We start from the raw sequence: 21,272 nt of genomic DNA, 5'->3' as shown, positions 1-21,272 counted from the left end.
ACAAATAGTGCAGAGAAGTTTACCTGCTGAGGCCTCCAACCAAATGCACTGCAGGGTGCAGCGGACCCGATTAATGATGGCAAACACACAGGTGCAAAAAATACCGATGAAACAACCACTTTCAATCCAGCCTCTGTTCGCACAGCATGCATTTTGTAGCACTGGGCGGTCCGCATATATGTGGGTTAGTAATAGGCTGTAAACCAGATGCTCTGCATTGCCTGTGTGAACAACACCACATACAGACTATTATCGCTTATCATTTTGTGCACTAATGCCAAACAGCCAACACTGGTTTGAAAGTGGTTGTTTTATCGGTATTTTTTGCACCTGTGTGTTTGCCATCATTAATCGGGTCTGCTGCACCCTGCAGTGCATTTGGTTGGAGGCCTCAGCAGGTAAACATCTCTGCATTTTTCTCTGTGACTTTTATCCACAAATAGTAAAAACATGAAATAGTGGTAAACCTTCCCAGGAATGGCCAGCAGAACAAAATTAACCCAAGAGCGCAGCAACAACTCATCCAAGAGGTCACAAAAGACCCCTGAACAACATCCAAAGAACTGCAGGCCTCCCTTGCTTCAGATAAAGTCAATGTTCTTGTCTCCACCATAAGAAAGAGACTAGGCAAAAATGGCCGGCATGGCAGGGTTCTAAGGCAAAAACCACTGCTGAGCAGTAAGAACAAAGCCTTGTCTCAGTTTTGCAAGAAAACATCTTGATGTTCTCCAAGACTTTTGGGAGAATACACTGTGGACTGATAAGACAAAAGTTGAACTTTTTTGGAAGGTAACTGTTCTATTACATGTGGCGTAGAAGTAACACAGCATTTCAGAAAAGGAACATCATACGAACAGTAAAATATAATAGTACAGTGATGGTCTGGGGCTTTTTTGCTGCATCAGTACCTGTGGAATCAGTTATTAGGCTCAGTGGGCAACCACTTTTTCACACAGAGCCCTGTAGGTTTAGAATTCGTTTTCTATTTATAATACAATTCTGACCACTGTCCCTTTATGAGATTATAACTCTGGAACGCTGGCGTGGATCCTGGTGATTCTGACACTGTTTTCTCATGACATATTGTAATTCATGCTAGTGGTAATATTTCCTCGATATTACTTGCGTTTATTTGTGAAAAAAAAATTAAATTTGGCGAAAATTTTCTAAATTTGAACTTTCATGCCCTAAAATCACAGAGATTTGTCACACAAACACTTAATACGTAACATTTCCCACATGTCTACTTTACATCAGCACAATTTTGGAAGAAACATTTTTTTTGTTAGGAAGTTATGAGGAACCAGCGATGTCTCATTTTTACAACACCATTTTTTTAGGGACCACATCACATTTAAATTCACTTTGAGGGGTCTATATGATAGAAAATACCCAAAAGTGACAACATTCTAAAAATTTCACCCCTCAAGGTGCTCAAAACCAAGAAGTTTATTAACCGTTCAGGTGCTTCACAGGAATTTTTGCAATGTTTAAAAAAAAATGAACATTTAACGTTTTTTCACAAAATTTTTTATTTCAGATCCAATTTGTTTTATTTTATCTCCACAGAGAGAGAGAATTTTAGTCTAAGAAGAGGTTTCACAGGTACCCATTCAGATGGAGACGTTTATTCTCAGCGAGGAAAGGCAAATGTAGGACCTGGTATAAGAGAGATGCCGTAAAGTGGCTACCAGGTACACATAAAATTGGCCATTTTTATGCGCTAAACACTCTCATTTTTCATATTTCTAGTGCAGTAATGCAGTTCAATTTTCATGTTTCATGTTTGCATGTTTTAGCACTGCAGTGTGCTGCCTTATTTACTTGACTGTATAGGAGTTGGCAACTCTAGGTTCAGCACCTGTTCACACTTAGTCTATGTTTGGATGTGACGGTCATGTATTTGAAATGTATTCTTTAGCCTTCTGATCGAGCACTCCGCCTCCTAGCCACAGGGGTTTTAATTACAGCAGGTCCAATACCCCTCCACAGAGAGAGAGAATTTTAGTCTAAGAAGAGGTTTCACAGGTACCCATTCAGATGGAGACGTTTATTCTCAGCGAGGAAAGGCAAGTGTAGGACCTGGTATAAGAGAGATGCCGTAAAGTGGCTACCAGGTACACATAAAGTTGGCCATTTTTATGCGCTAAAAGCTCTCATTTTTCATATTTCTAGTGCAGCAATGCAGTTCAATTTTCGTGTTTCATGTTTGCATGTTTTAGCACTGCAGTGTGCTGCCTTATTTACTTGTCTGTATACGAGTTGGCAACTCTAGGTTCAGCACCTGTTCACACTTAGTCTATGTTTGGATGTGACGGTCAGGTTTTTGAAATGTATTCTCTAGCCTTCTGATCGTGCACTCCGCCACCTAGCCACAGGGGTTTTAATTACAGCAGGTCCAATACCCCTCCACAGAGAGAGAGAATTTTAGTCTAAGAAGAGGTTTCACAGGTACCCATTCAGATGGAGATGTTTATTCTCAGCGAGGAAAGGCAAGTGTAGGACCTGGTATAAGAGAGATGCCGTAAAGTGGCTACCAGGTACACATAAAATTGGCCATTTTTATGCGCTAAACGCTCTCATTTTTCATATTTCTAGTGCAGTAATGCAGTTCAATTTTCGTGTTTCATGTTTGCATGTTTTAGCACTGCTGTGTGCTGCCTTATTTACTTGTCTGTATACGAGTTGGCAACTCTAGGTTCAGCACCTGTTCACACTTAGTCTATGTTTGGATGTGACGGTCAGGTTTTTGAAATGTATTCTTTAGCCTTCTGATCGAGCACTCCGCCTCCTAGCCACAGGTGTTATAATTACAGCAGGTCCAATACCCCTCCATAGAGAGAGAGAATTTTAGTCTAAGAAGAGGTTTCACAGGTACCCATTCAGATGGAGACGTTTATTCTCAGCGAGGAAAGGCAAGTGTAGGACCTGGTATAAGAGAGATGCCGTAAAGTGGCTACCAGGTACACATAAAATTGGCCATTTTTATGCGCTAAACGCTCTCATTTTTCATATTTCTAGTGCAGTAATGCAGTTCAATTTTCGTGTTTCATGTTTGCATGTTTGAGCACTGCAGTGTGCTGCCTTATTTACTTGACTGTATACGAGTTGGCAACTTTAGGTTCAGCACCTGTTCACACTTAGTCTATGTTTGGATGTGATGGTCAGGTTATTGAAACCTAATCCTAATTCCAACCCTAACCACACCCCTTACCCCAACACACCCCTAACACCAACACACCCCTAACCCTTATCCCAACCCTAACCATAACAACACTTCAAACCCTGACACACCCCTAAAGCTAATCCCAACCCTAATCCCAACCTTTTATGTAATCCAAACCCTAACCCATCTCTAGCCCCAACCCTAACATTAGCCCATTCCGAAGCCCTAACATTGGCCCCAACCCTAACTTTAGCCCTAACCCTAAATTTAGCCACAACCCTAACCCTAACATTAGCCTTAACTCTCACTTTAGCCCCAACACTAACTTTAGCCACAACCCTAACCGTAACTTTAGCCACAAACCTAACTTTAGCCCTAATCCAAATAGGAAAACAGAAATAAATACATTTTTTATTTTATTATTTTTCCCTTTCTAAGGGGGTGATGATGCTTCCCTATGCCACCGAAACACTGAGATCTTGTTTGATCGCAGTGTTCCAGGGGTTAACATGCCGGGAGCGGTCCGTGACTGCTCCTGGAACATAGTGCCAGATGTCAGCTGTGATAATAAGCTGATATGTGGTCGCGATCAGCCACTCTCCACCCTTGAGCGCGGCAGATCGCGTATGACTTGCTATCTATGTCACACAAAATACTTAATACTTAGTAAATAACATTTCCCACATGTTTACTTTAAATCAGCGCAATTTTGGAAACAATTTTTTTTTCTTAAGTAGTTATAAGGGTTAAAATTTGACCATCGATTTCTCATTTTTACAACAAAATTTATAAAACCATTTTTTTAGGGACCACTTAACATTTAAAGAAAATTTGGGGGGGTCGGTATAACAGAAAATACCCCAAATTGACACCATTCTAAAAACTGCACCCCTCAAGGTGCTCAAAACCACATTCAAGAAGTTTATTGACCCTTCAGGTGCTTCACAAGCACTAAAGCAATGTGGAAGGAAAAAATTTACATTTTCCCCCGGAAGAAGATGCCAGCAGCCCGGGAGACATCACAGGGGGGTTGCAGGGACAGCAAAGATAACGGGGGGGGTCGGGGACCATATTTCTCTCTTTTGAGATTACATCAGAGGAGAGAGAAATTAAATTTAAAACCAATTTTTTTTTTTGTGGTGGCCGCTATACCGTTAATAACGTCGATCACAACACCGGGGTGTTAGATGTCGAGTTCCTGCCGCTGCACAGGGGGACTCACAAACCATGTCTGCTGCGGTCTCCCACTTTTCTCCAGCAGCAGTGGAGCCTGCTCGATGGAAACACCAGTCCCAGCGCCTGGCTTGGACAGATACTGTACGTCATGTTACTGCTGCCCTTCCAGGTTGAGCCATTGTAACTAGTACTGTTCAGCGGCGAGCAGGCGCTCTTGGGACTAAGTCCTGCTTTCTCCTTCTGAGCATGCTCAATTGATGACCTCTCATTGGAGGTTGTGGGGTCACACACTCAGGTCCTGTTGCAGCTCCTATTGGTCCACTAGGAAGGTCCTGAAGAGCTACCACTATAAAAGGTTCGCATGGCAGCACGACCATGCGCTAGTATCATTTGTGTGTGGTTGTTGCCAGTGGATACTAATAATAATACCACTCTGTATATATGTGGTGTGCGTCTCTTTAGCCATGGGGCTGTACACTCAGGCAGGCAGCTAGCGTCAGTGGGGGCAATTAGCCTTGGCTTAGCATCTGGTTCCTTCATGTGTGCGGTTAGCACAGAAGAGTTACAGAGCAAACACAACCTTAGTTAGGGTATTAGTTTCTGTGTACAGCATGACTAAGTGAAGCAACAGATGTCGCTTACATTTCACATGGGGTGAAGTTTAACCCACGTGTGAGCTCAGTGTCCATCTGCCATTACTTTGCAGCAGGTATCCCTGCACGGTGGTCACCGGGCTGTGAATGCACCTTGTATCAATCGCTCTATTACTTGCTGTGTTCCCCTAGCCCATACAGTATGTGTCTATGATCTTGATTTTGAGCTCTTTTATACGCTTTCATAATTGTATTATCTTATAGCCTTTCACTTAACCTATTTGCTAGCTCCAGTGTTTCCAGGAAGAACCCTTATGGACTATTAACGATCCTCAGTCATGAGAGCTGGCCATACTTTAGGGATCATTTCACTTATTCTGGATGGTAACTATTAACATGTAACAAAGCATTTACAACTTTAGGCTTTTTTAAAAACGCTTGTAATAATCATTGAATCCTTTATTTCAATTCTGACATGTCAGTATTCCACCAGATTATTCCTAAATTGTTCTAGAAATTCCATATTTATATTATTACAATTGATTTATTTTATGAAATCATTAAACTGTTAATCAGTACCAGATAATACCACCAACACATCATCGATAAATCAACTCCGGTACTATATATTTGATATTGACAGATTTTTTATGTTATAAATGTGTTCCTTGTCCTAAGCTGCCAAACTTTCAAAAACCTTTTTGCTAAAGTTGGAGCCATTGTCGTGCCGATCGCAGTTCTTGTGCTCTGGGTTTCACAGTGATCACTTCTAAACAGACTTCAAACTTCCCTACACATTGATACAAATTAATTTTTTTTAAGAACATTTTATACACTTTGCTAACAGCTTCTGAACTGACGATATGATGGTCCTTTTCACATCTTGGTTCCTCAGACTATATATAAAGGGGTTCAGCATTGGGATCACTGCTGTGTAAAAAATAGAAGCAACCTTGTCTTGTATGGATAAGACACTGGAAGGAGAATGCAGGTAGGTGAAAAATATGGTTCCAGAGTACATCACAACACATATGAGATGTGACGAACAAGTGCTGAAGGCTTTCTTCTTGCCCTCTGCTGATGGTATACGTAAAATTGAGCGAATGACTAAGAAGTATGACAGAAAAATAGTCATCAATATACCCATTCCCAAAGCACTGACTATAAAGAAAGTGACTATGTCACAGGTAGATGTTTCTGAGTAAGACAACCTGAGGATTAGAGGAGCATCACAGTAGAAGTGGTCAATTTGGTAGGACCCATAGAACTGAAGACTGAAAGCACAGCCGGTTTGTATGGAGGACTGTAAGAAGCCAAAACAGATGGAAAGTAAAACAAGGCATAGACATTTCATCCTAGTCATTATGGAGACATAATGGAGAGGGTGGCAGATGGCAACATAGCGGTCATAGGACAAAGTGGAGAGAAGAAGGCCATCTATGGAGGCCAAACCAGCATAGAAGAAGAACTGGAGAGCACAACCTTCAAAGGAAATGGTCTTCTTCAAAGACACAAGGTCTGAAAGCATCTTAGGGGTTATGGTTGATGAATAGAAGATGTCCACCAATGAAAGGTAACTGAGAAAGTAGTACATCGGATTCTGGAGGTTAGAGGCGTTGTAAATAATAGCCACCAGGGCAAGGTTTGAGAATATAGTGACAAGGTAGATGAAAACAAATAATATAAAGAGGACAGCTTTTAGTTCGTCATCATCAGTCAGTCCAGACAATATAAACACGACCACTTGTGTATTATTAGAGACAACTGTGGTGACATTAAAATTAAAGAGGGTAATATTTAACTAGAGGCAAGACCCTAATAAGGCACAACCATACTACAACATTTTTCTTGAAATTCAAAATATGATTTTCAGGTTTGCAATCACAGGAAGTGTTTTGAGTTATTTTTCATGGAGGACTCATTTAGTTTAGCATTTTCTCTTTTTTTTTACTCCATGACCTTAATCTTTTTTGTTTCTAAACTTCTCGTTGTTTAAATGGTTCTGCCTTTGAGATCCATGTGCTGATTCTGTTCTCATTACAACCTCGATAGATGCTTTAAAGAGAACTGCCACCTCTTGATATGCTATTTACTTGTAGATATTGTGGTAATAGCAGAGAAATTATATCTAGGCAGCTTACTGGGGAAGCAGCTACTAGTAAAAATTAAATTTGATTCTCCATTCACCAGCTAGTTTACAGTAATTGGGGCAGTGCAGGAAGTCATTACTGTCACCGCTCACCAAGAAGTGAGTGCATTGCATTCCCATCCCAGCACAATGATTGACAGCCTGCTTTGCCCACATATGCTATCAATATATACTGTATGTAGGTAAATTCTTTTTCTGGAGAGGGCAGATTCCCCTTAATATAGCCACTAGACATGAGTTTACCTTGAATTTTTCAAATAATTTGGATTCTCTGGAATCTGTTTTTTTTGCAATCTGCCTTGTCCAGGAGATCAGAAATTAAAATAATGATACTTACCTTGCCTCTGACTTGTCCTGCCAATTGCCAATGACCACCATTCATTCCTCTGCACTGTCCAGTCTATTTTTTTCTCCTTTGTGAAACATCTCTCACAATCTTGCCCTCCTCGGCCTCACAGAAACATGGCTAACACCCTCCACTTCTCCCACACCCCTCGCCCCGGCAACAAACATGGTGGAGGAGTGGGTCTTCTCCTTTCGTCAAACTACACCTTTAAACCAATCCCACTTTTACCCTCCCTTATCCTCCCCTCTTTTCAAGTCCTCTCTGTCCGCATCTATTCTCCCTCCAACCTCCAAGCAGCCGTCATATAGCGACCTCCAGGCCTGGCCACTGCCTTTATTGACCAATTCTCCACCTGGCTTCTTTGCTTTCTCTCTATTGACATTCCCACCATCATCATGGGCGACTTCAACATCCCCACTGATTCCCTTCAGTCAACAGCCTCCAAACTTCTGTCCCTTACTTCACCTTTTAGAATTACTCAGTGGTCCTCCACAGCCCCCCACACAGACGGACATACCCTAGATCTGGTCTTCACTAGTCTCTGCTCTCTATCTAACTTCACACCTCCCCTCTCCCTCTATCTGACCACCGTCTGCTCACTTTTTCATCCCTGTCCTCCTCACCTCTCACCCATGTCCAGCAACATGCGCACCCCCACAGAAACCTTGCACACTGAGACTCCCACATGCTCTCTGACTCTATCCTACCACTGGCATCCATATCCTCACTCCATGACACAGACAGTGCAGCTGCTTTCTACAATGCCACTCTCGCATCAGCTATTGACACGGTCGCCCCTCTCGTCCATGGCAGAGTGTGATGTATCAATAGACAACCCTGGCACAATAACACCACTAAAAAGCTCTGGCAACTGTCCAGGGTTGCAGAGCAGCGTTGGGAGAAAACACTTTCGCAAGACAACTTCACTGCATTCAAACAAGCCACACTCGCTTTTAAATCTGCTCTCACCTCTGCTAAACAGGCCTACTTCACAACCTTCGTATCTTCCCTATCCTACAACCCCAAACAGTTATTCAAAACCTTTAACTCCCTCCTCCGCCCCCCACTGCCCCCTCAAAACCTCCCTCATCTGCTGAGGACTTTGCCACACACTTTAAAAATAAGATTGACCAAACAAGGCAAGTCTTCATTGTTCAACCACCACAACCCCTTTGTATACCAGACCAATGCCCAAACCCCATAACCTCCCTCTCCAAGATCACTGAATTGGGGCTTAATTGTCTGCTCTCCAAATCGCACCTCACCACCTGTGCACTTGACCTCATCCCATCCCACCTCCTCCCCAACCTCACCACCACACTTATCCCATCCCTAACCCACCTCTTCAACCTATCACTATTTTCTGGCACCTTCCCTTCTGCTTTCAAACATGCCACAATCACACCTATCCTTAAAAAGCAAACCCTCAACCCAACAGCTATGTTCAGCTATTGCCCAATATCGCTGCTTCCATTCGCTTTCAAAATCCAGGAGCAGCACGTCCACGCTGAACTTTCCTCCCACCTCTCATCTAACTTGCTCTTTGACAATCTACAATCTGGTTTCCGACCCATCACTCAACTGAGACAGCCCTGACCAAAATTACTAAAGACCTACTTACAGCCAAAGCTAACCGACAATACTCTGTACTCCTCCTTCTAGACCTGTCCTCTGCTTTTGACACATTTGACCACTGCCTCCTACTACAGATCCTCTCCTCCTTTGGCATCAAAGACCTTGCCCTATCCTGGATCTCTTCATACCTTTCCAACCATACATTCAGCATCTCCCACTCCCACACTACCTCCTCATCCCACCCTCTCTCTGTTGGAGCCCCCCAAGGCTCTGTTCTAGGACCCCTACTCTTCTCAATCTATACACTTGGCCTGGGACAACTCATAAAATCCCATGGATTCCAGTACCACTTTTATGCTGATGACACTCAGATCTACATTTCTGGCCCAGACGTCAGCTCTCTGCTGTCCAGAATCCCGGAGTGTCTATCAGCCATATCCTTCTTCTCCTCTCGCTTCCTCAAACTCAATGTGGATAAATCTGAACTCAACATCTTTCCTCCATCTCATAGATATTCCATACATGACCTATCTATTGCAATTAATGACATCATGCTTTCCCCCATACCGGAAGTCCGCTGCCTCGGAATAGCCTTCGACTCTGTCCTGTCCTTCAAACTGCACATCCAAGCTCTCTCCACCTCCTTGTCGCGTCCAGCTCAAAAATATCTCCAGAATCCATCCTTTCCTCAACCGTCAATCTACTAAAATGCTTGAGCATGCCCTCATCATCTCCCGCCTTGACTACTGCAACTTCCTTTCCTGTGGCCTCCCTGCTATCACGCTTGTACCTTTCCAGTCCATCCTTAACTCTGCTGCCCGACTAATTCATCTCTCTCCACGCTACTCCTCCGCTTTATCCCTCTGCAAATCTCTTCACTGGCTCCCATTCCCTCAGATTATCCAGTTCAAATTGCTAATACTGACCTACAAAGCCATCCACAACCTGTCTCCTCCATATATCTCTGAACTAATCTCCCGATACCTTCCCTCACGTAATCTCCTGTCCTCCCAAGACCTCCTTCTCCCCTTCACACTTCTCCGCTCCTCACCCAACTGCCTCCAAGAGTTCTCCAGAATATCCCCATCCTCTGGAATTCTTTGCCCCAATACGTCCGACTATCAACCACATTCGGATCGTTCAGACGGAACCTGAAAACCCACCTCTTCAGGAAAGCCTACAGCCTGCACTGACCTCGCTGCCTCCTCACCACTACCAAAGCCCGCAAGGGCAGGGTAGTCACCCCTCCAGTCTTTAATTGTTAGTTTGTTTACTGTAAGTGATGTCTGTAATTTGTATGTAACCCTTTCTCATGTACAGCACCATGGAATCAATGGTGCTATATAAATAAATAATAATGATAACATCCTCTTCTGCCTATTTATTCTGCTGTGGGACTTTCAGTGACTACTATACTTTTGATGTTACAAAGCCACGACGTGCTTTGCCCGAGGACTGGTAATTGCCTGAAGTGGCATACATCATGACGTCAGGCACCAGACGATAGAAGAGACTGGATGAATTAGAGGCCGAGAAAATACCCTACTGTGACAGGACAGGAGAGCAATGAGGAGGGTGTTATGTTCTTTTTTACACTTTATGGTTATTATAATTTACGATTCGGGATCCCAACGTATAATAAGCAATTTTTTTTACATCAAATAACTTCTTTGCAAATTTTCTTTCTAAATTCAAATCATCTGCTGAATTTAAGCTTTGACAGACTCTTTTATCACCATTTACCAATCAAAATTGCACTAAAGGATTGCATTCTGAAGGGGGTTATCATCTCAAAGTAGTCAACAACTGTGAAAAGTTCATGAAGGGCTTGGCAATGTAGCCTAGCTTGACAGTGAGTGGTGGTCTTCGTCAGAGGTTTCACTGTAGTCTTGGTGAAAAACCTTTCTATTTAAACACCGCTGTAGGAAAAAAATATTTGCTATCTTCAGGAGACAAGGTTTCTTTACCATGAGAGGTATTAATCAGTGATCAACCGATCTACTAAGCTGGAAACAGAAAAAAAACTGACCAATATATCCCTACTAGTGTGAATAGGTGTCAGCTAACTTAACAGTTCAATAAAATATAAAGCGGCTCTGAATTGTTTAGAATGGTACATCTGGAAAATTGGAACTGTATTACTGCCATAGAACATTGGTTACATTTTGAAAAATTGGAAATGCAAAATTTGCTATAGGAAAATCTACAGTAAAAAGAAAGTACTTAACACATAGATTGGCCAATGTATATGTGCCCAACTAAAACATCAATAAGTGCCTGGAACTTTTCAGGACAGATGTAATAAAACATGACATTTACAACCTTACCTTTATAATCATGAGTGTTTTTCATTTATTCTTTCTTATTATACCTCCCTAATTTATCTCCTGAATTATATTGCGAACTACAGACTTGAACACATCGTAAAGGTTATTGCTACGTGCAATGTACGATCAAATGTTCTTTTATTCCAGCCAAGTTTAATTCATTTTGTTAAATGAGTTTTTCGGGAGGCAAAAAAATCAGAGTCAATAAAAATCAATTTCATGAACAACTGCAATTTTTTTAATGAGGTTTTCCAAAAAAATAGTCTTGGAATTTAGAGACAATATTAGAAAGATCTAGGGAACGACTGAGGAAAAGGAGACCCCGTGCGTGCTCTGTTATCTGTATGGTCTGACTTAAATATACAAAGGTATAAATCCTGAGCCCTTTATATGATCTCATCTACCCCAGGAGGATGACTCTGTGCAGAGGTCCCAGTGCTGATTATTGTGGCCCAGACACAGCCCTGTGTGCTTTATTATAAATAATGAAAACATTAAATTAATTTATTAAAATTACCTGAAAAGACTTCTCTCAATGGATCTTTGTGTTAGTTAAGGTCAAAGAATAATTCCATGCAGAGCCCAAATATTGGGATTTCAGAAACTTTTAACCCCAAACATTCATTAACTACAGGTAATAAGAACAGCTTATTAATAAAATAAATGTCTAGTAGATAAAATGTCTTGCTTAAAAGACCCCCAAAAGTAACAAAATAAATGATACTCATCCAGAACCATCTTTTACTGGTCCTGTTCTGCTATTTGCTACAACTTCACCGGTTTGTGCTTGATACCTGTAGTTCTGGCCTCAATGCACAAGAAATGGTCATAAATGTTCCCCTAACCAATCAATTGTTAGACAATTATTGACTAAGTGGTAGGGTTGAGCGAGCACTAAAGTCCTTGAATTCTCGTAGCTTGAACCAAGCAATTTCTGTTGCTCGGCTGCTCATTTCCAGAAACAAGAATATTGGGAGTCAAAAGGAAACCTGAGCATTCTTCTGGCAGACTACACAGAGGTCTGAGGGCAGTGAAAATGTTGAAATAGATGGAAAAAGTGATGAATGGAAGGAGAAAAGCATAGGGAAGGCCACCAGAAGCATCCCTGACTCCCAGATTGCTGCTGAGTCCAATGGTCTCACACTTTTACTCCACTTTAAGGACTGACAACAAAACATTTAAAATTGAAGAGAAATATTTTACAGGAAAAAAAGTTAAAAAACTTTGTTTCCTGTATAATGACTTGTATTTATGAATAAATTTAGGTGACTGGAAAAATGCCCACAGGAAAATTGCCCACATGGAAAATTCCCCACACGGAAAATTCCCCACATGGAAAATTGCCCACACGGAAAATTCCCCACAGGGAAAAATTGCCCACACAGAAAATTCCCCACACGGAAAATTCCAAACACGGAAAATTCCCCAGACAGAAATTTGCCCACACAGAAATTTCCCCACATGGAAAATTACCCACATGGAAAATTGCCAATTGCAGCATCGCAAAGTTTCAGATCTATGATATTTCAGGTGCAAGGTGTTCACATGATATGTGAAAAGTGCCCACAGACATGAATACCCACAGGAAAACAGTAGAGATTTATAAGTGAGATGCTCTGCAGAACAGATAATAGCTTAGAGCTATAGGATAAATGCTCTGCAGGGCAGGGGGATAGTATGCAGGTATATGTGAGATGCTCTGCAGGGCAGAAGAATAATGTAAAATTATAAGTGAGATACTCTGCAGGGCAGGAGAATAATATAGAATTATAGGTGAGATGCTCTGCAGGGCAGGAGAATAATATAGAATTAGAGGTGAGATGCTCTGCAGGGCAGGAGAATAATATAGAATTATAGGTGAGGTGCTCTGCAGGGCAGGAGAATAATGTAGAATTATAGGTGAGATGTTCTGCAGGGCAGGAGAATAATATAGAATTATAGGTGTGATGTTCTGCAGGGCAGGAGAATAATATGGAATTATAGGTGAGATGCTCTGCAGGGCAGGGGGATAGTATAGAGGTATGGGTACAGCCACACTAGCGCCATTTTCAGGGGTGGCAACCAAGCAAAAACACCGTTCAGATCGAGGAAATGCAGTCTGCGCTTCTGTGATTGGCTGTTTGCCAGTCAATGCAGTGAATATGCATGAGGCTTAATGGGTGGGAGACTGGTAAGCCTGATCTACCTTTTACAGCATTTATCTATCTGTCTATTCTATTTAATCTATCTATCCTATCTGTCTGTCTTCTCTTTTCGAACGTTATACAGCACTAGATGGAGGCCACATGCTATCGCATCGGGAGGGCGGGTTTCGCAGCATTGAGAATCTCTCTTCCCATGTGCTCACCCACCTATCCACTCTCTCTTTCCCCATGTGCTGACGTCTCCCGTCTGTGCTCTCTTCTTTGACCTGTCTACCCCATGTGTATCCCTCTTGTCTGCTGTCTCTCTCCTTCCTGTGCTGTGTTCTCCCCTCATGTGCTGTTCAAATTGAGCTGTCTCTCCCCTGTGCTCTGTCTCTCTCACCCCTTTGCGCTTTCTCTCTTCCCCATTTGCTGTCTTCTCTCATCATCTCTTCTTTGACCTGTGCACCCCATGTGCTCTCCTCCTTGTCTGCTCTCTCTCGCTCTCCACCACTATTTTACCTGACAAAATGAATCCTCTGTGATCTCCTGCTGTAATGTCAGTATTGTCTTTTGCTTCCTCCCCTGCCAAGGAGATGTGCTAGGCTCCGTACACGGTCAGACACAGACAATTTTTAAAATGAACTTTCATTCGTGGGAAAACCCCTTTTAATGTGACCGGCTTTCCCTGCCTGTAGATACGTCGCGCATCTGCCTCTGGGATCACCCTAATGATTCACTGCGCCTGCGTGGAATTCACGCAAGCGCAGCAAATCAGACCGCCAACATCTTTGTGCAGACAGATAGCGGCAGTCACATTAAAACTGTGCATGCCTCCTCCTGTACAAAGATGGTGGCGGTCAATGAATCATTCGGCTGATCCAGGCAGCGTTGTGTTCACGACGGTGTTCTGCTGGTGGTACCACACTAGAGGCTGCGTACGGCTTATACAGTGTGTGTGTGTGTGTGTGTGTGTGTGGTGCGTATGGTGTATACAGTGTATGTTTTTGTGGTGGGACGGAGTTCTGCTGGTGGTACCACGCAATAGGCTGCGTTCGGCATATACAGTGCGTGTTTGTGTGTGTCTGTGGTGCGTACAGCGTATACAGTGTGTGTGTGGTGTGTGTGTGTGTGGTGTGTGCCAGTGTTCTGCTGGTGGTACCGCACAAGAGGCTGGTACCACCAGCAGTTTCTATATTGATACACCCATCACTTGGGTGTCCCAATATGGAGGTCGGTGAACTTCCGTCGCTTGGAATTCTGAGATCCGGACACATCTGGACGAAACAGGAGGTGAACACTTTAGAAGGTAAGTATGTTTTTGTGGTGCAATGGTGTTCTGCTGGTGGTACCACACAAGAGGCTGCGTACGGCTTATAAAGTATGTGTGTGTGTGTGTGTGTGGTGCGTACGGTGTATACAGTGTATGTTTTTGTGGTGGGATGGTGTTCTGCTGGTGGTACCGCGCAAGAGGCTGCATACGGCATATACAGTGTGTGTTTGTGTGTGTTTGTGGTGCGTATAGCGTATACAGTGTGTGTGTGTGTGTGGTGTGTGCTGGTGTTCCGCTGGTGGTACCGCACAAGAGGCTGGTACCACCAGCAGTTTCTATATTGATACACCCATCACTTGGGTGTCCCAATATGGAGGTCGGTGAATTTCCGTCGCTTGGAATTCTGAGATCCGGACACATCTGGATGAAACAGGATGTGAAGACATTAGAAGGTAAGTATATATTAAGATGAGAAAGACCATGTTAAAAACGCATAGCACACAGACACCACACAGATGTCACACTGATGTTAGCTGAGAAAAAAAAAGCAAAATCGCATCACACTCGCATGATGATACGGAAAGCACTCGCGCGACGGTCAGGAGTCATGGCAATGTTCTGTTAGTTTTTGAACTACGTTGCCATCTTTTGTTTTGAGAATTGAATGGCACTTTGAAGAGCGGTACAGTCGACATCTCCAAGTCACCACTGCGTTCATAGTACGAAATGCAAGATATTCAAACCCCAAGTAAATCATAACTTTGTTGTTTCTCTGGCTTTTTGAAAACTCCATTGTTAACACTACAAGTAACATAGTAACATAGTAACATAGTTAGTAAGGCCGAAAAAAGACATTTGTCCATCCAGTTCAGCCTATATTCCATCATAATAAATCCCCAGATTTACGTCCTTCTATAGAATACATCAGATGAACTCAAAATTCACTTTTATTGAAAATAAATTAACAAATATGGGGATAGATAAGACTACTGGTTCACCAATGCAAAAAAACACAGATGTGTAACGACTGTGATCGCAGGCATTAAGTCCACAACCAGGCAAGGGGGTACAGGTCCCTGCTTCTGCTGGATCTGCGTTTTCACTGAAGATGCAGATCCAGATGACATGCATCATGTTGCAGAGACCCGTGGGATCCCTGCACTGCGATACATGCTGCCGGCACGTTGGCTGTGAGCTGACTTCAGAGGTGCAGCCACAGGGAGCGGTGCATGAAATGGCGCACACTCCGATGTCAGATGCCTCTCAATCAGCCAAACCAGATCTCCACTTTGCACTGACAAGGGGCAGTACCCCGAAACACAGTGTCTGCAAATTGAGATTCTGGTTTGGCTATTATCCTAAGTCATGTGACAAAGCTTGTTAAAGAGTCGACATTGACTGCTAGGATTGCTACTTCCAATAGGTGGCACTAGAGTTCTAGTCCTCTTCCTCTCTGAAGAGACAATTTGCATATTTCCCAGAGGAGCATTGCGGCTTTAAGTCTCCTCACCTCGACATGCTTATCATGTCACTCTCCACCAGGAGAAACGATACTTCTTGGATCCCGGCACTGATGCTCAAATTTTTTTTAGTTTGGATCCGGGGCAGGACAAAGTAGGGTCCGAACAGCATCCTGACCACCGCCTTTGGACGTTAACCCGTGGGGGGAGTGATCCTGATGAAACTCAGATATCTGAGGCTCATGCGGACTGGACTGTACTGTGCTGTCAGGGCAAGAAGTGGAGCAGGGTGACTCTAAGGGTGAGGAATGTGATAGCACAGAGGATGATGATGATGAGGTGTTAGATCCCAGTTGGCATGAATATAGAGGCACATCTGAGGAGGAAGACGAGGAGGTTACATTGTGCCATACATCGCAGACAAATAGTGATGCAGCCACAACAAACAATGCATACTCAGCCACAACTGTGCCTGTGACCAGCAGCATCCATGGGCCAGCAGCTCACAGGGGTGGCAAGGGTTGCCTAGCCTGGACCTTTTTTGACACTGCAGAGGATGAGCCAATTCAAGTAATCTGCCAACTTTGCAAAAAAAACTGAGTAGAGGTAAAAAGTGCACTAACTGTAATACTACATGTATGAACCTTCACATGCACAATCAACATGCTTTACTGTGGGAATCCCACTGCTCAAAAATGCGGACCAGCGAACCTCAACAACCATCAGCAGCACCATCAGTCGCATTTGCTGCTTCTTCCCCCTCCTCTGTTACCATGCCAACTATTTAAACGCAGGTCTTCGACCGCAGAACCTTGGGTGTATTACCAGCTCCAGTCATACTGACTGAGAGCCCGCCTTTAGCTGCAATCTTAAAGAACGAGGGCACCACAAGTTTCTTAGTCCACCGTAATATTTCTGCCTGCACCTCTCTCATGGTCCAGCAGTTTTTCTGCACTTCTGGTCACGTAAAAGATTATTTCCTCCTACACATGACAAAGTTAAAAGGGTGAACTCTACCATCTCCAAGCTGTGCCTGCACTACACCAGCATGTCACAGAGAACATCACCCATTCCTTAACAAAATCTCTGTCTGCCAGGGTGCATTTCACCACAGACACTTGGATGAGTAAGCATGGCCAAGGGTGTTACATCTCGTACTTGGTGACTCTGGTGGCTGTGGGGACAGGTGCTGCTCTACAAGTCTTGGAATGCCTAAGGCTTTCAGTACAAACCTGTCCATTTAACACTTCATCCACTGCTTCTGCTTCCTCTATCTCCTTTAGGGCCTCCACCTGCGCCCTCAACTTCTGCCTTAATGAGACACGCATTCCAACAGTGGAGAGCGAATCCCCACCATCTCCGAAATGCGCAGCCAGGACTTAAAGCAATCAGTATTAAAATTTATATGCCTTGGATATCACAGTCATACAGCTGAAGAGTTGTAGATAGCTCTCCAGGCTGAGTTTGATCAATTGCTGTCTCCGCTGAACCTGCACTCAGGGAAGGCCGTGTCCGATAATTGTGTGAACCTGGTGATGGCACTACGGAGAGGCAAGCTCACAGACGTGCCTTGCATGGCTCACTTCTTCCACCTGGAAGTACAGCTTTTTCTCCACCACTATCCTGGCCTGAGTGACCTTCTCCAGAAAGCACGTAAGCTGTGATCTCATTTCTGCCGTTTGCACCCCACAGGTCATAGACTTGAGTCAATAAATATTTCCTTAAGTAAATAAGGCAGCACACTGCAGCGCTAAAACTGTGTGAACAGGTGCTGAACCTAGAGTCGCCAACTCGTATATAGTCAAGTAAATAAGGCAGCACGCTGCAGCGTAAAAACATGCAAACATAAAACATGAAAATTGAACTGCATTACTGCACTAGAAATATGAAAAATGAGAGCGTTTAGCGCATAAAAATGGTGAGATGCTGTAAAGTGTCTACCAGGAACACATAAAATTGGCCATTTTTATGAGCTAAACGCTCTCATTTTTCATATTTCTAGTGCAATAATGCAGTTCAATTTTCATGTTTCATGTTTGCATGTTTTTGCGCTGCAGTGTGCTGCCTTATTTACTTGACTGTATACGAGTTGGTGACTCTAGGTTCAGCACCTGTTCACACTTAGTCTATGTTTGGATGTGACGGTCAGGTTTTTGAAATGTATTCTTTAGCCTTCTGATCGAGCACTCCACCTCCTAGTCACAGGTGTTTTAATTACAGCAGGTCCAATACCCCTCCATAGAGAGAGAGAATTTTAGTCTAAGAAGAGGTTTCACAGGTACCCATTCAGATGGAGATGTTTATTCTCAGCGAGGAAAGGCAAGTGTAGGACCTGGTATAAGAGAGATGCCGTAAAGTGGCTACCAGGTACACATAAAATTGGCCATTTTTATGCGCTAAACGTTCTCATTTTTCATATTTCTAGTGCAGTAATGCAGTTAAATTTTCATGTTTCATGTTTGCATGTTTTTGCGCTGCAGCGTGCTGCCTTATTTACTTGACTATATACGAGTTGGCAACTCTAGGTTCAGCACCTGTTCACACTTAGTCTATGTTTGGATGTGACGGTCAGTTTTTTTAAATGTATTCTTTAGCCTTCTGATCACGCACTCCGCCTCCTAGCCACAGGTGTTTTAATTACAGCAGGTCCAATACCCCTCCATAGAGAGAGAGAATTTTAGTCTAAGAAGAGGTTTCACAGGTAACCATTCAGATGGAGACATTTATTCTCAGCGAGGAAAGGCAAGTGTAGGACCTGGTATAAGAGAGATGCCGTAAAGTGGCTACCAGGTACACATAATATTGGCTATTTTTATGCGCTGAAAGCTCTCATTTTTCATATTTCTAGTGCAGTAATGCAGTTCAATTTTCATGTTTCATGTTTGCATGTTTTAGCGCTGCAGTGTGCTGCCTTATTTACTTGACTATATACGAGTTGGCGACTCTAGGTTCAGCACCTGTTCACACTTAGTCTATGTTGGATGTGCCGGTCAGGTTTTTGAAATGTATTCTTTAGCCTTCTGATCGAGCACTCTGCCTCCTAGCCACAGGTGTTTTAATTACAGCAGGTCCAATACCACTCCATAGAGAGAGAGAATTTTAGTCTAAGAAGAGGATTCACAGGTACCCATTCAGATGGAGACGTTTATTCTCAGCGAGGAAAGGCAAGTGTAGGACCTGGTATAAGAGAGATGCCGTAAAGTGGCTACCAGGTACACATAAAATTGGCCATTTTTATGCGCTAAACACTCTCATTTTTCATATTTCTAGTGCAGTAATGCAGTTAAATTTTCATGTTTCATGTTTGCATGTTTTTGCGCTGCAGCGTGCTGCCTTATTTACTTGACTATATATGAGTTGGCAACTCTAGGTTCAGCACCTGTTCACACTTAGTCTATGTTTGGATGTGACGGTCAGTTTTTTGAAATGTATTCTTTAGCCTTCTGATCACGCACTCCGCCTCTTAGCCACAGGTGTTTTAATTACAGCAGGTCCAATACCCCTCCATAGAGAGAGAGAATTTTAGTCTAAGAAGAGGTTTCACAGGTACCCATTCAGATGGAGACGTTTATTCTCAGCGAGGAAAGGCAAGTGTAGGACCTGGTATAAGAGAGATGCCGTAAAGTGGCTACCAGGTACACATAAAATTGGCCATTTTTATGCGCTAAAAGCTCTCATTTTTCATATTTCTAGTGCAGTAATGCAGTTCAATTTTCATGTTTCATGTGTGCATGTTTTAGCGCTGCAGTGTGCTGCCTTATTTACTTGACTATATGCGAGTTGGCAACTCTAGGTTCAGCACCTGTTCACACTTAGTCTATGTTTGGATGTGACGGTCAGTTTTTTGAAATGTATTCTTTAGCCTTCTAATCGAGCACTCCGCCTCCTAGTCACAGGTGTTTTAATTACAGCAGGTCCGATACCCCTCCAGAGAGTGAGAGAATTTTAGTCTAAGAAGAGGTTTCACAGGTACCCATTCAGATGGAGACGTTTATTCTCAGCGAGGAAAGGCAAGTGTAGGACCTGGTATAAGAGAGATGCCGTAAAGTGGCTACCAGGTACACATAAAATTGGCCATTTTTATGCGCTAAACGCTCTAATTTTTCATATTTCTAGTGCAGTAATGCAGTTCAATTTTCATGTTTCATGTTTGCATGTTTTAGCTCTGCAGTGTGCTGCCTTATTTACTTGACTGTATGGCGACTCTAGGTTCAGCACCTGTTCACACTTAGTCTATGTTTGGATGTGACGGTCAGTTTTTTTAAATAAATATTTCTTTGTCCATGCCAGTTAACATGATGATATGCGATGTGCAGACATGGTGGAATTCCACTCTGTACATGTTGCAGTGACTGTGGCAGCAGCAAGAGCCCTGACACACTTTGTCATGTTGTATAGCCTCGGCCAACACAGTATGGACGTAGTGCATATCACGTTTACAGAGTGGGCACAAATTAAGGACCTCTACACCCTTCTGCACAGTTTCGAAATGGCTACTAATTTGGATTACGCCATCATCAGAATCACTATTCTGGATATCTATATGCTGGAGCAGACTTTAAATAGCCTGCAGGAGGAGATGGTGGTCCCAGAAGAAGAATAGGAAGCAGAGGAGGATGCGGAAGGGATTGCATTGTCTCAAAGTTCAAGATTGTCATCACACAGGCGGGTGCAAAGTGAGAGTGGATTACCGCGGTCGAGGGGGGCTGGTGATTACAGACATACTGTTATCGAAGGTGCAAGATCTGAGGATCATATAGAGGAGGAACCAGTGATGGGCGAGCAACAGTCAGAAAAAGAGGATAATCCTCCCCTTTCTGTTCTTCATGATTGGTGGGAGGAGACACAGGAAACTAGCCTCACTGTTACCCAGCCACCAACACAGCATGAGCTTGGACCTCATAGTAGAGTCCAACATATGAGTTCCTTTTTGATGCACTGTCTGCAACATGATCCCCGTATAGTATTTGTTAGGAATACTGCTGACTACTTGGTTGCCACTCTGTTAGATCCACATTATAACACCAACTTTTGCCACATGATTCCTGCCCTAGAAAGGGACCCGCGAATGCTGGAGTATTGAA

General features: G+C 43.2%; 1 protein-coding gene across 1 annotated transcript; it reads right to left on the bottom strand.

Moving 5' to 3' along the window:
* Positions 1-5,752: 5,752 nt before the first annotated feature.
* LOC138674823 (olfactory receptor 5B21-like) lies at positions 5,753-17,858 on the bottom strand. Its single transcript, XM_069762638.1, has 2 exons — positions 17,750-17,858; positions 5,753-6,699 (listed from the first exon to the last, which is right to left on the bottom strand). The coding sequence occupies exons 1-2, from the start codon at positions 17,856-17,858 to the stop codon at positions 5,753-5,755; spliced, it is 1,056 nt and encodes a 351-aa protein (XP_069618739.1).
* Between the last annotated feature and the right edge of the window lie 3,414 nt (positions 17,859-21,272).

Source organism: Ranitomeya imitator, chromosome 4 (genome assembly GCF_032444005.1).
Source record: "Ranitomeya imitator isolate aRanImi1 chromosome 4, aRanImi1.pri, whole genome shotgun sequence".
NCBI classification, from domain to species: Eukaryota; Metazoa; Chordata; class Amphibia; order Anura; family Dendrobatidae; genus Ranitomeya; species Ranitomeya imitator.
The sequence above is the reverse complement of the archived record's forward strand: the minus strand, read 5'-3'. Positions and strand labels throughout refer to the sequence as shown.

What these genes read in the sequence shown, in the direction of transcription:
- LOC138674823 (XM_069762638.1), bottom strand. Translation starts at nt 17,858, where the DNA reads ATGAGATCACAGCTTACGTGCTTTCTGGAGAAGGTCACTCAGGCCAGG. An exon ending in GAGCCATGCAAGGCACGTCT is followed by an intron (nt 6,700 to 17,749) that starts GTGAGCTTGCCT and finishes ATGTCACCACAG; the next exon opens with TTGTCTCTAATAATACACAA.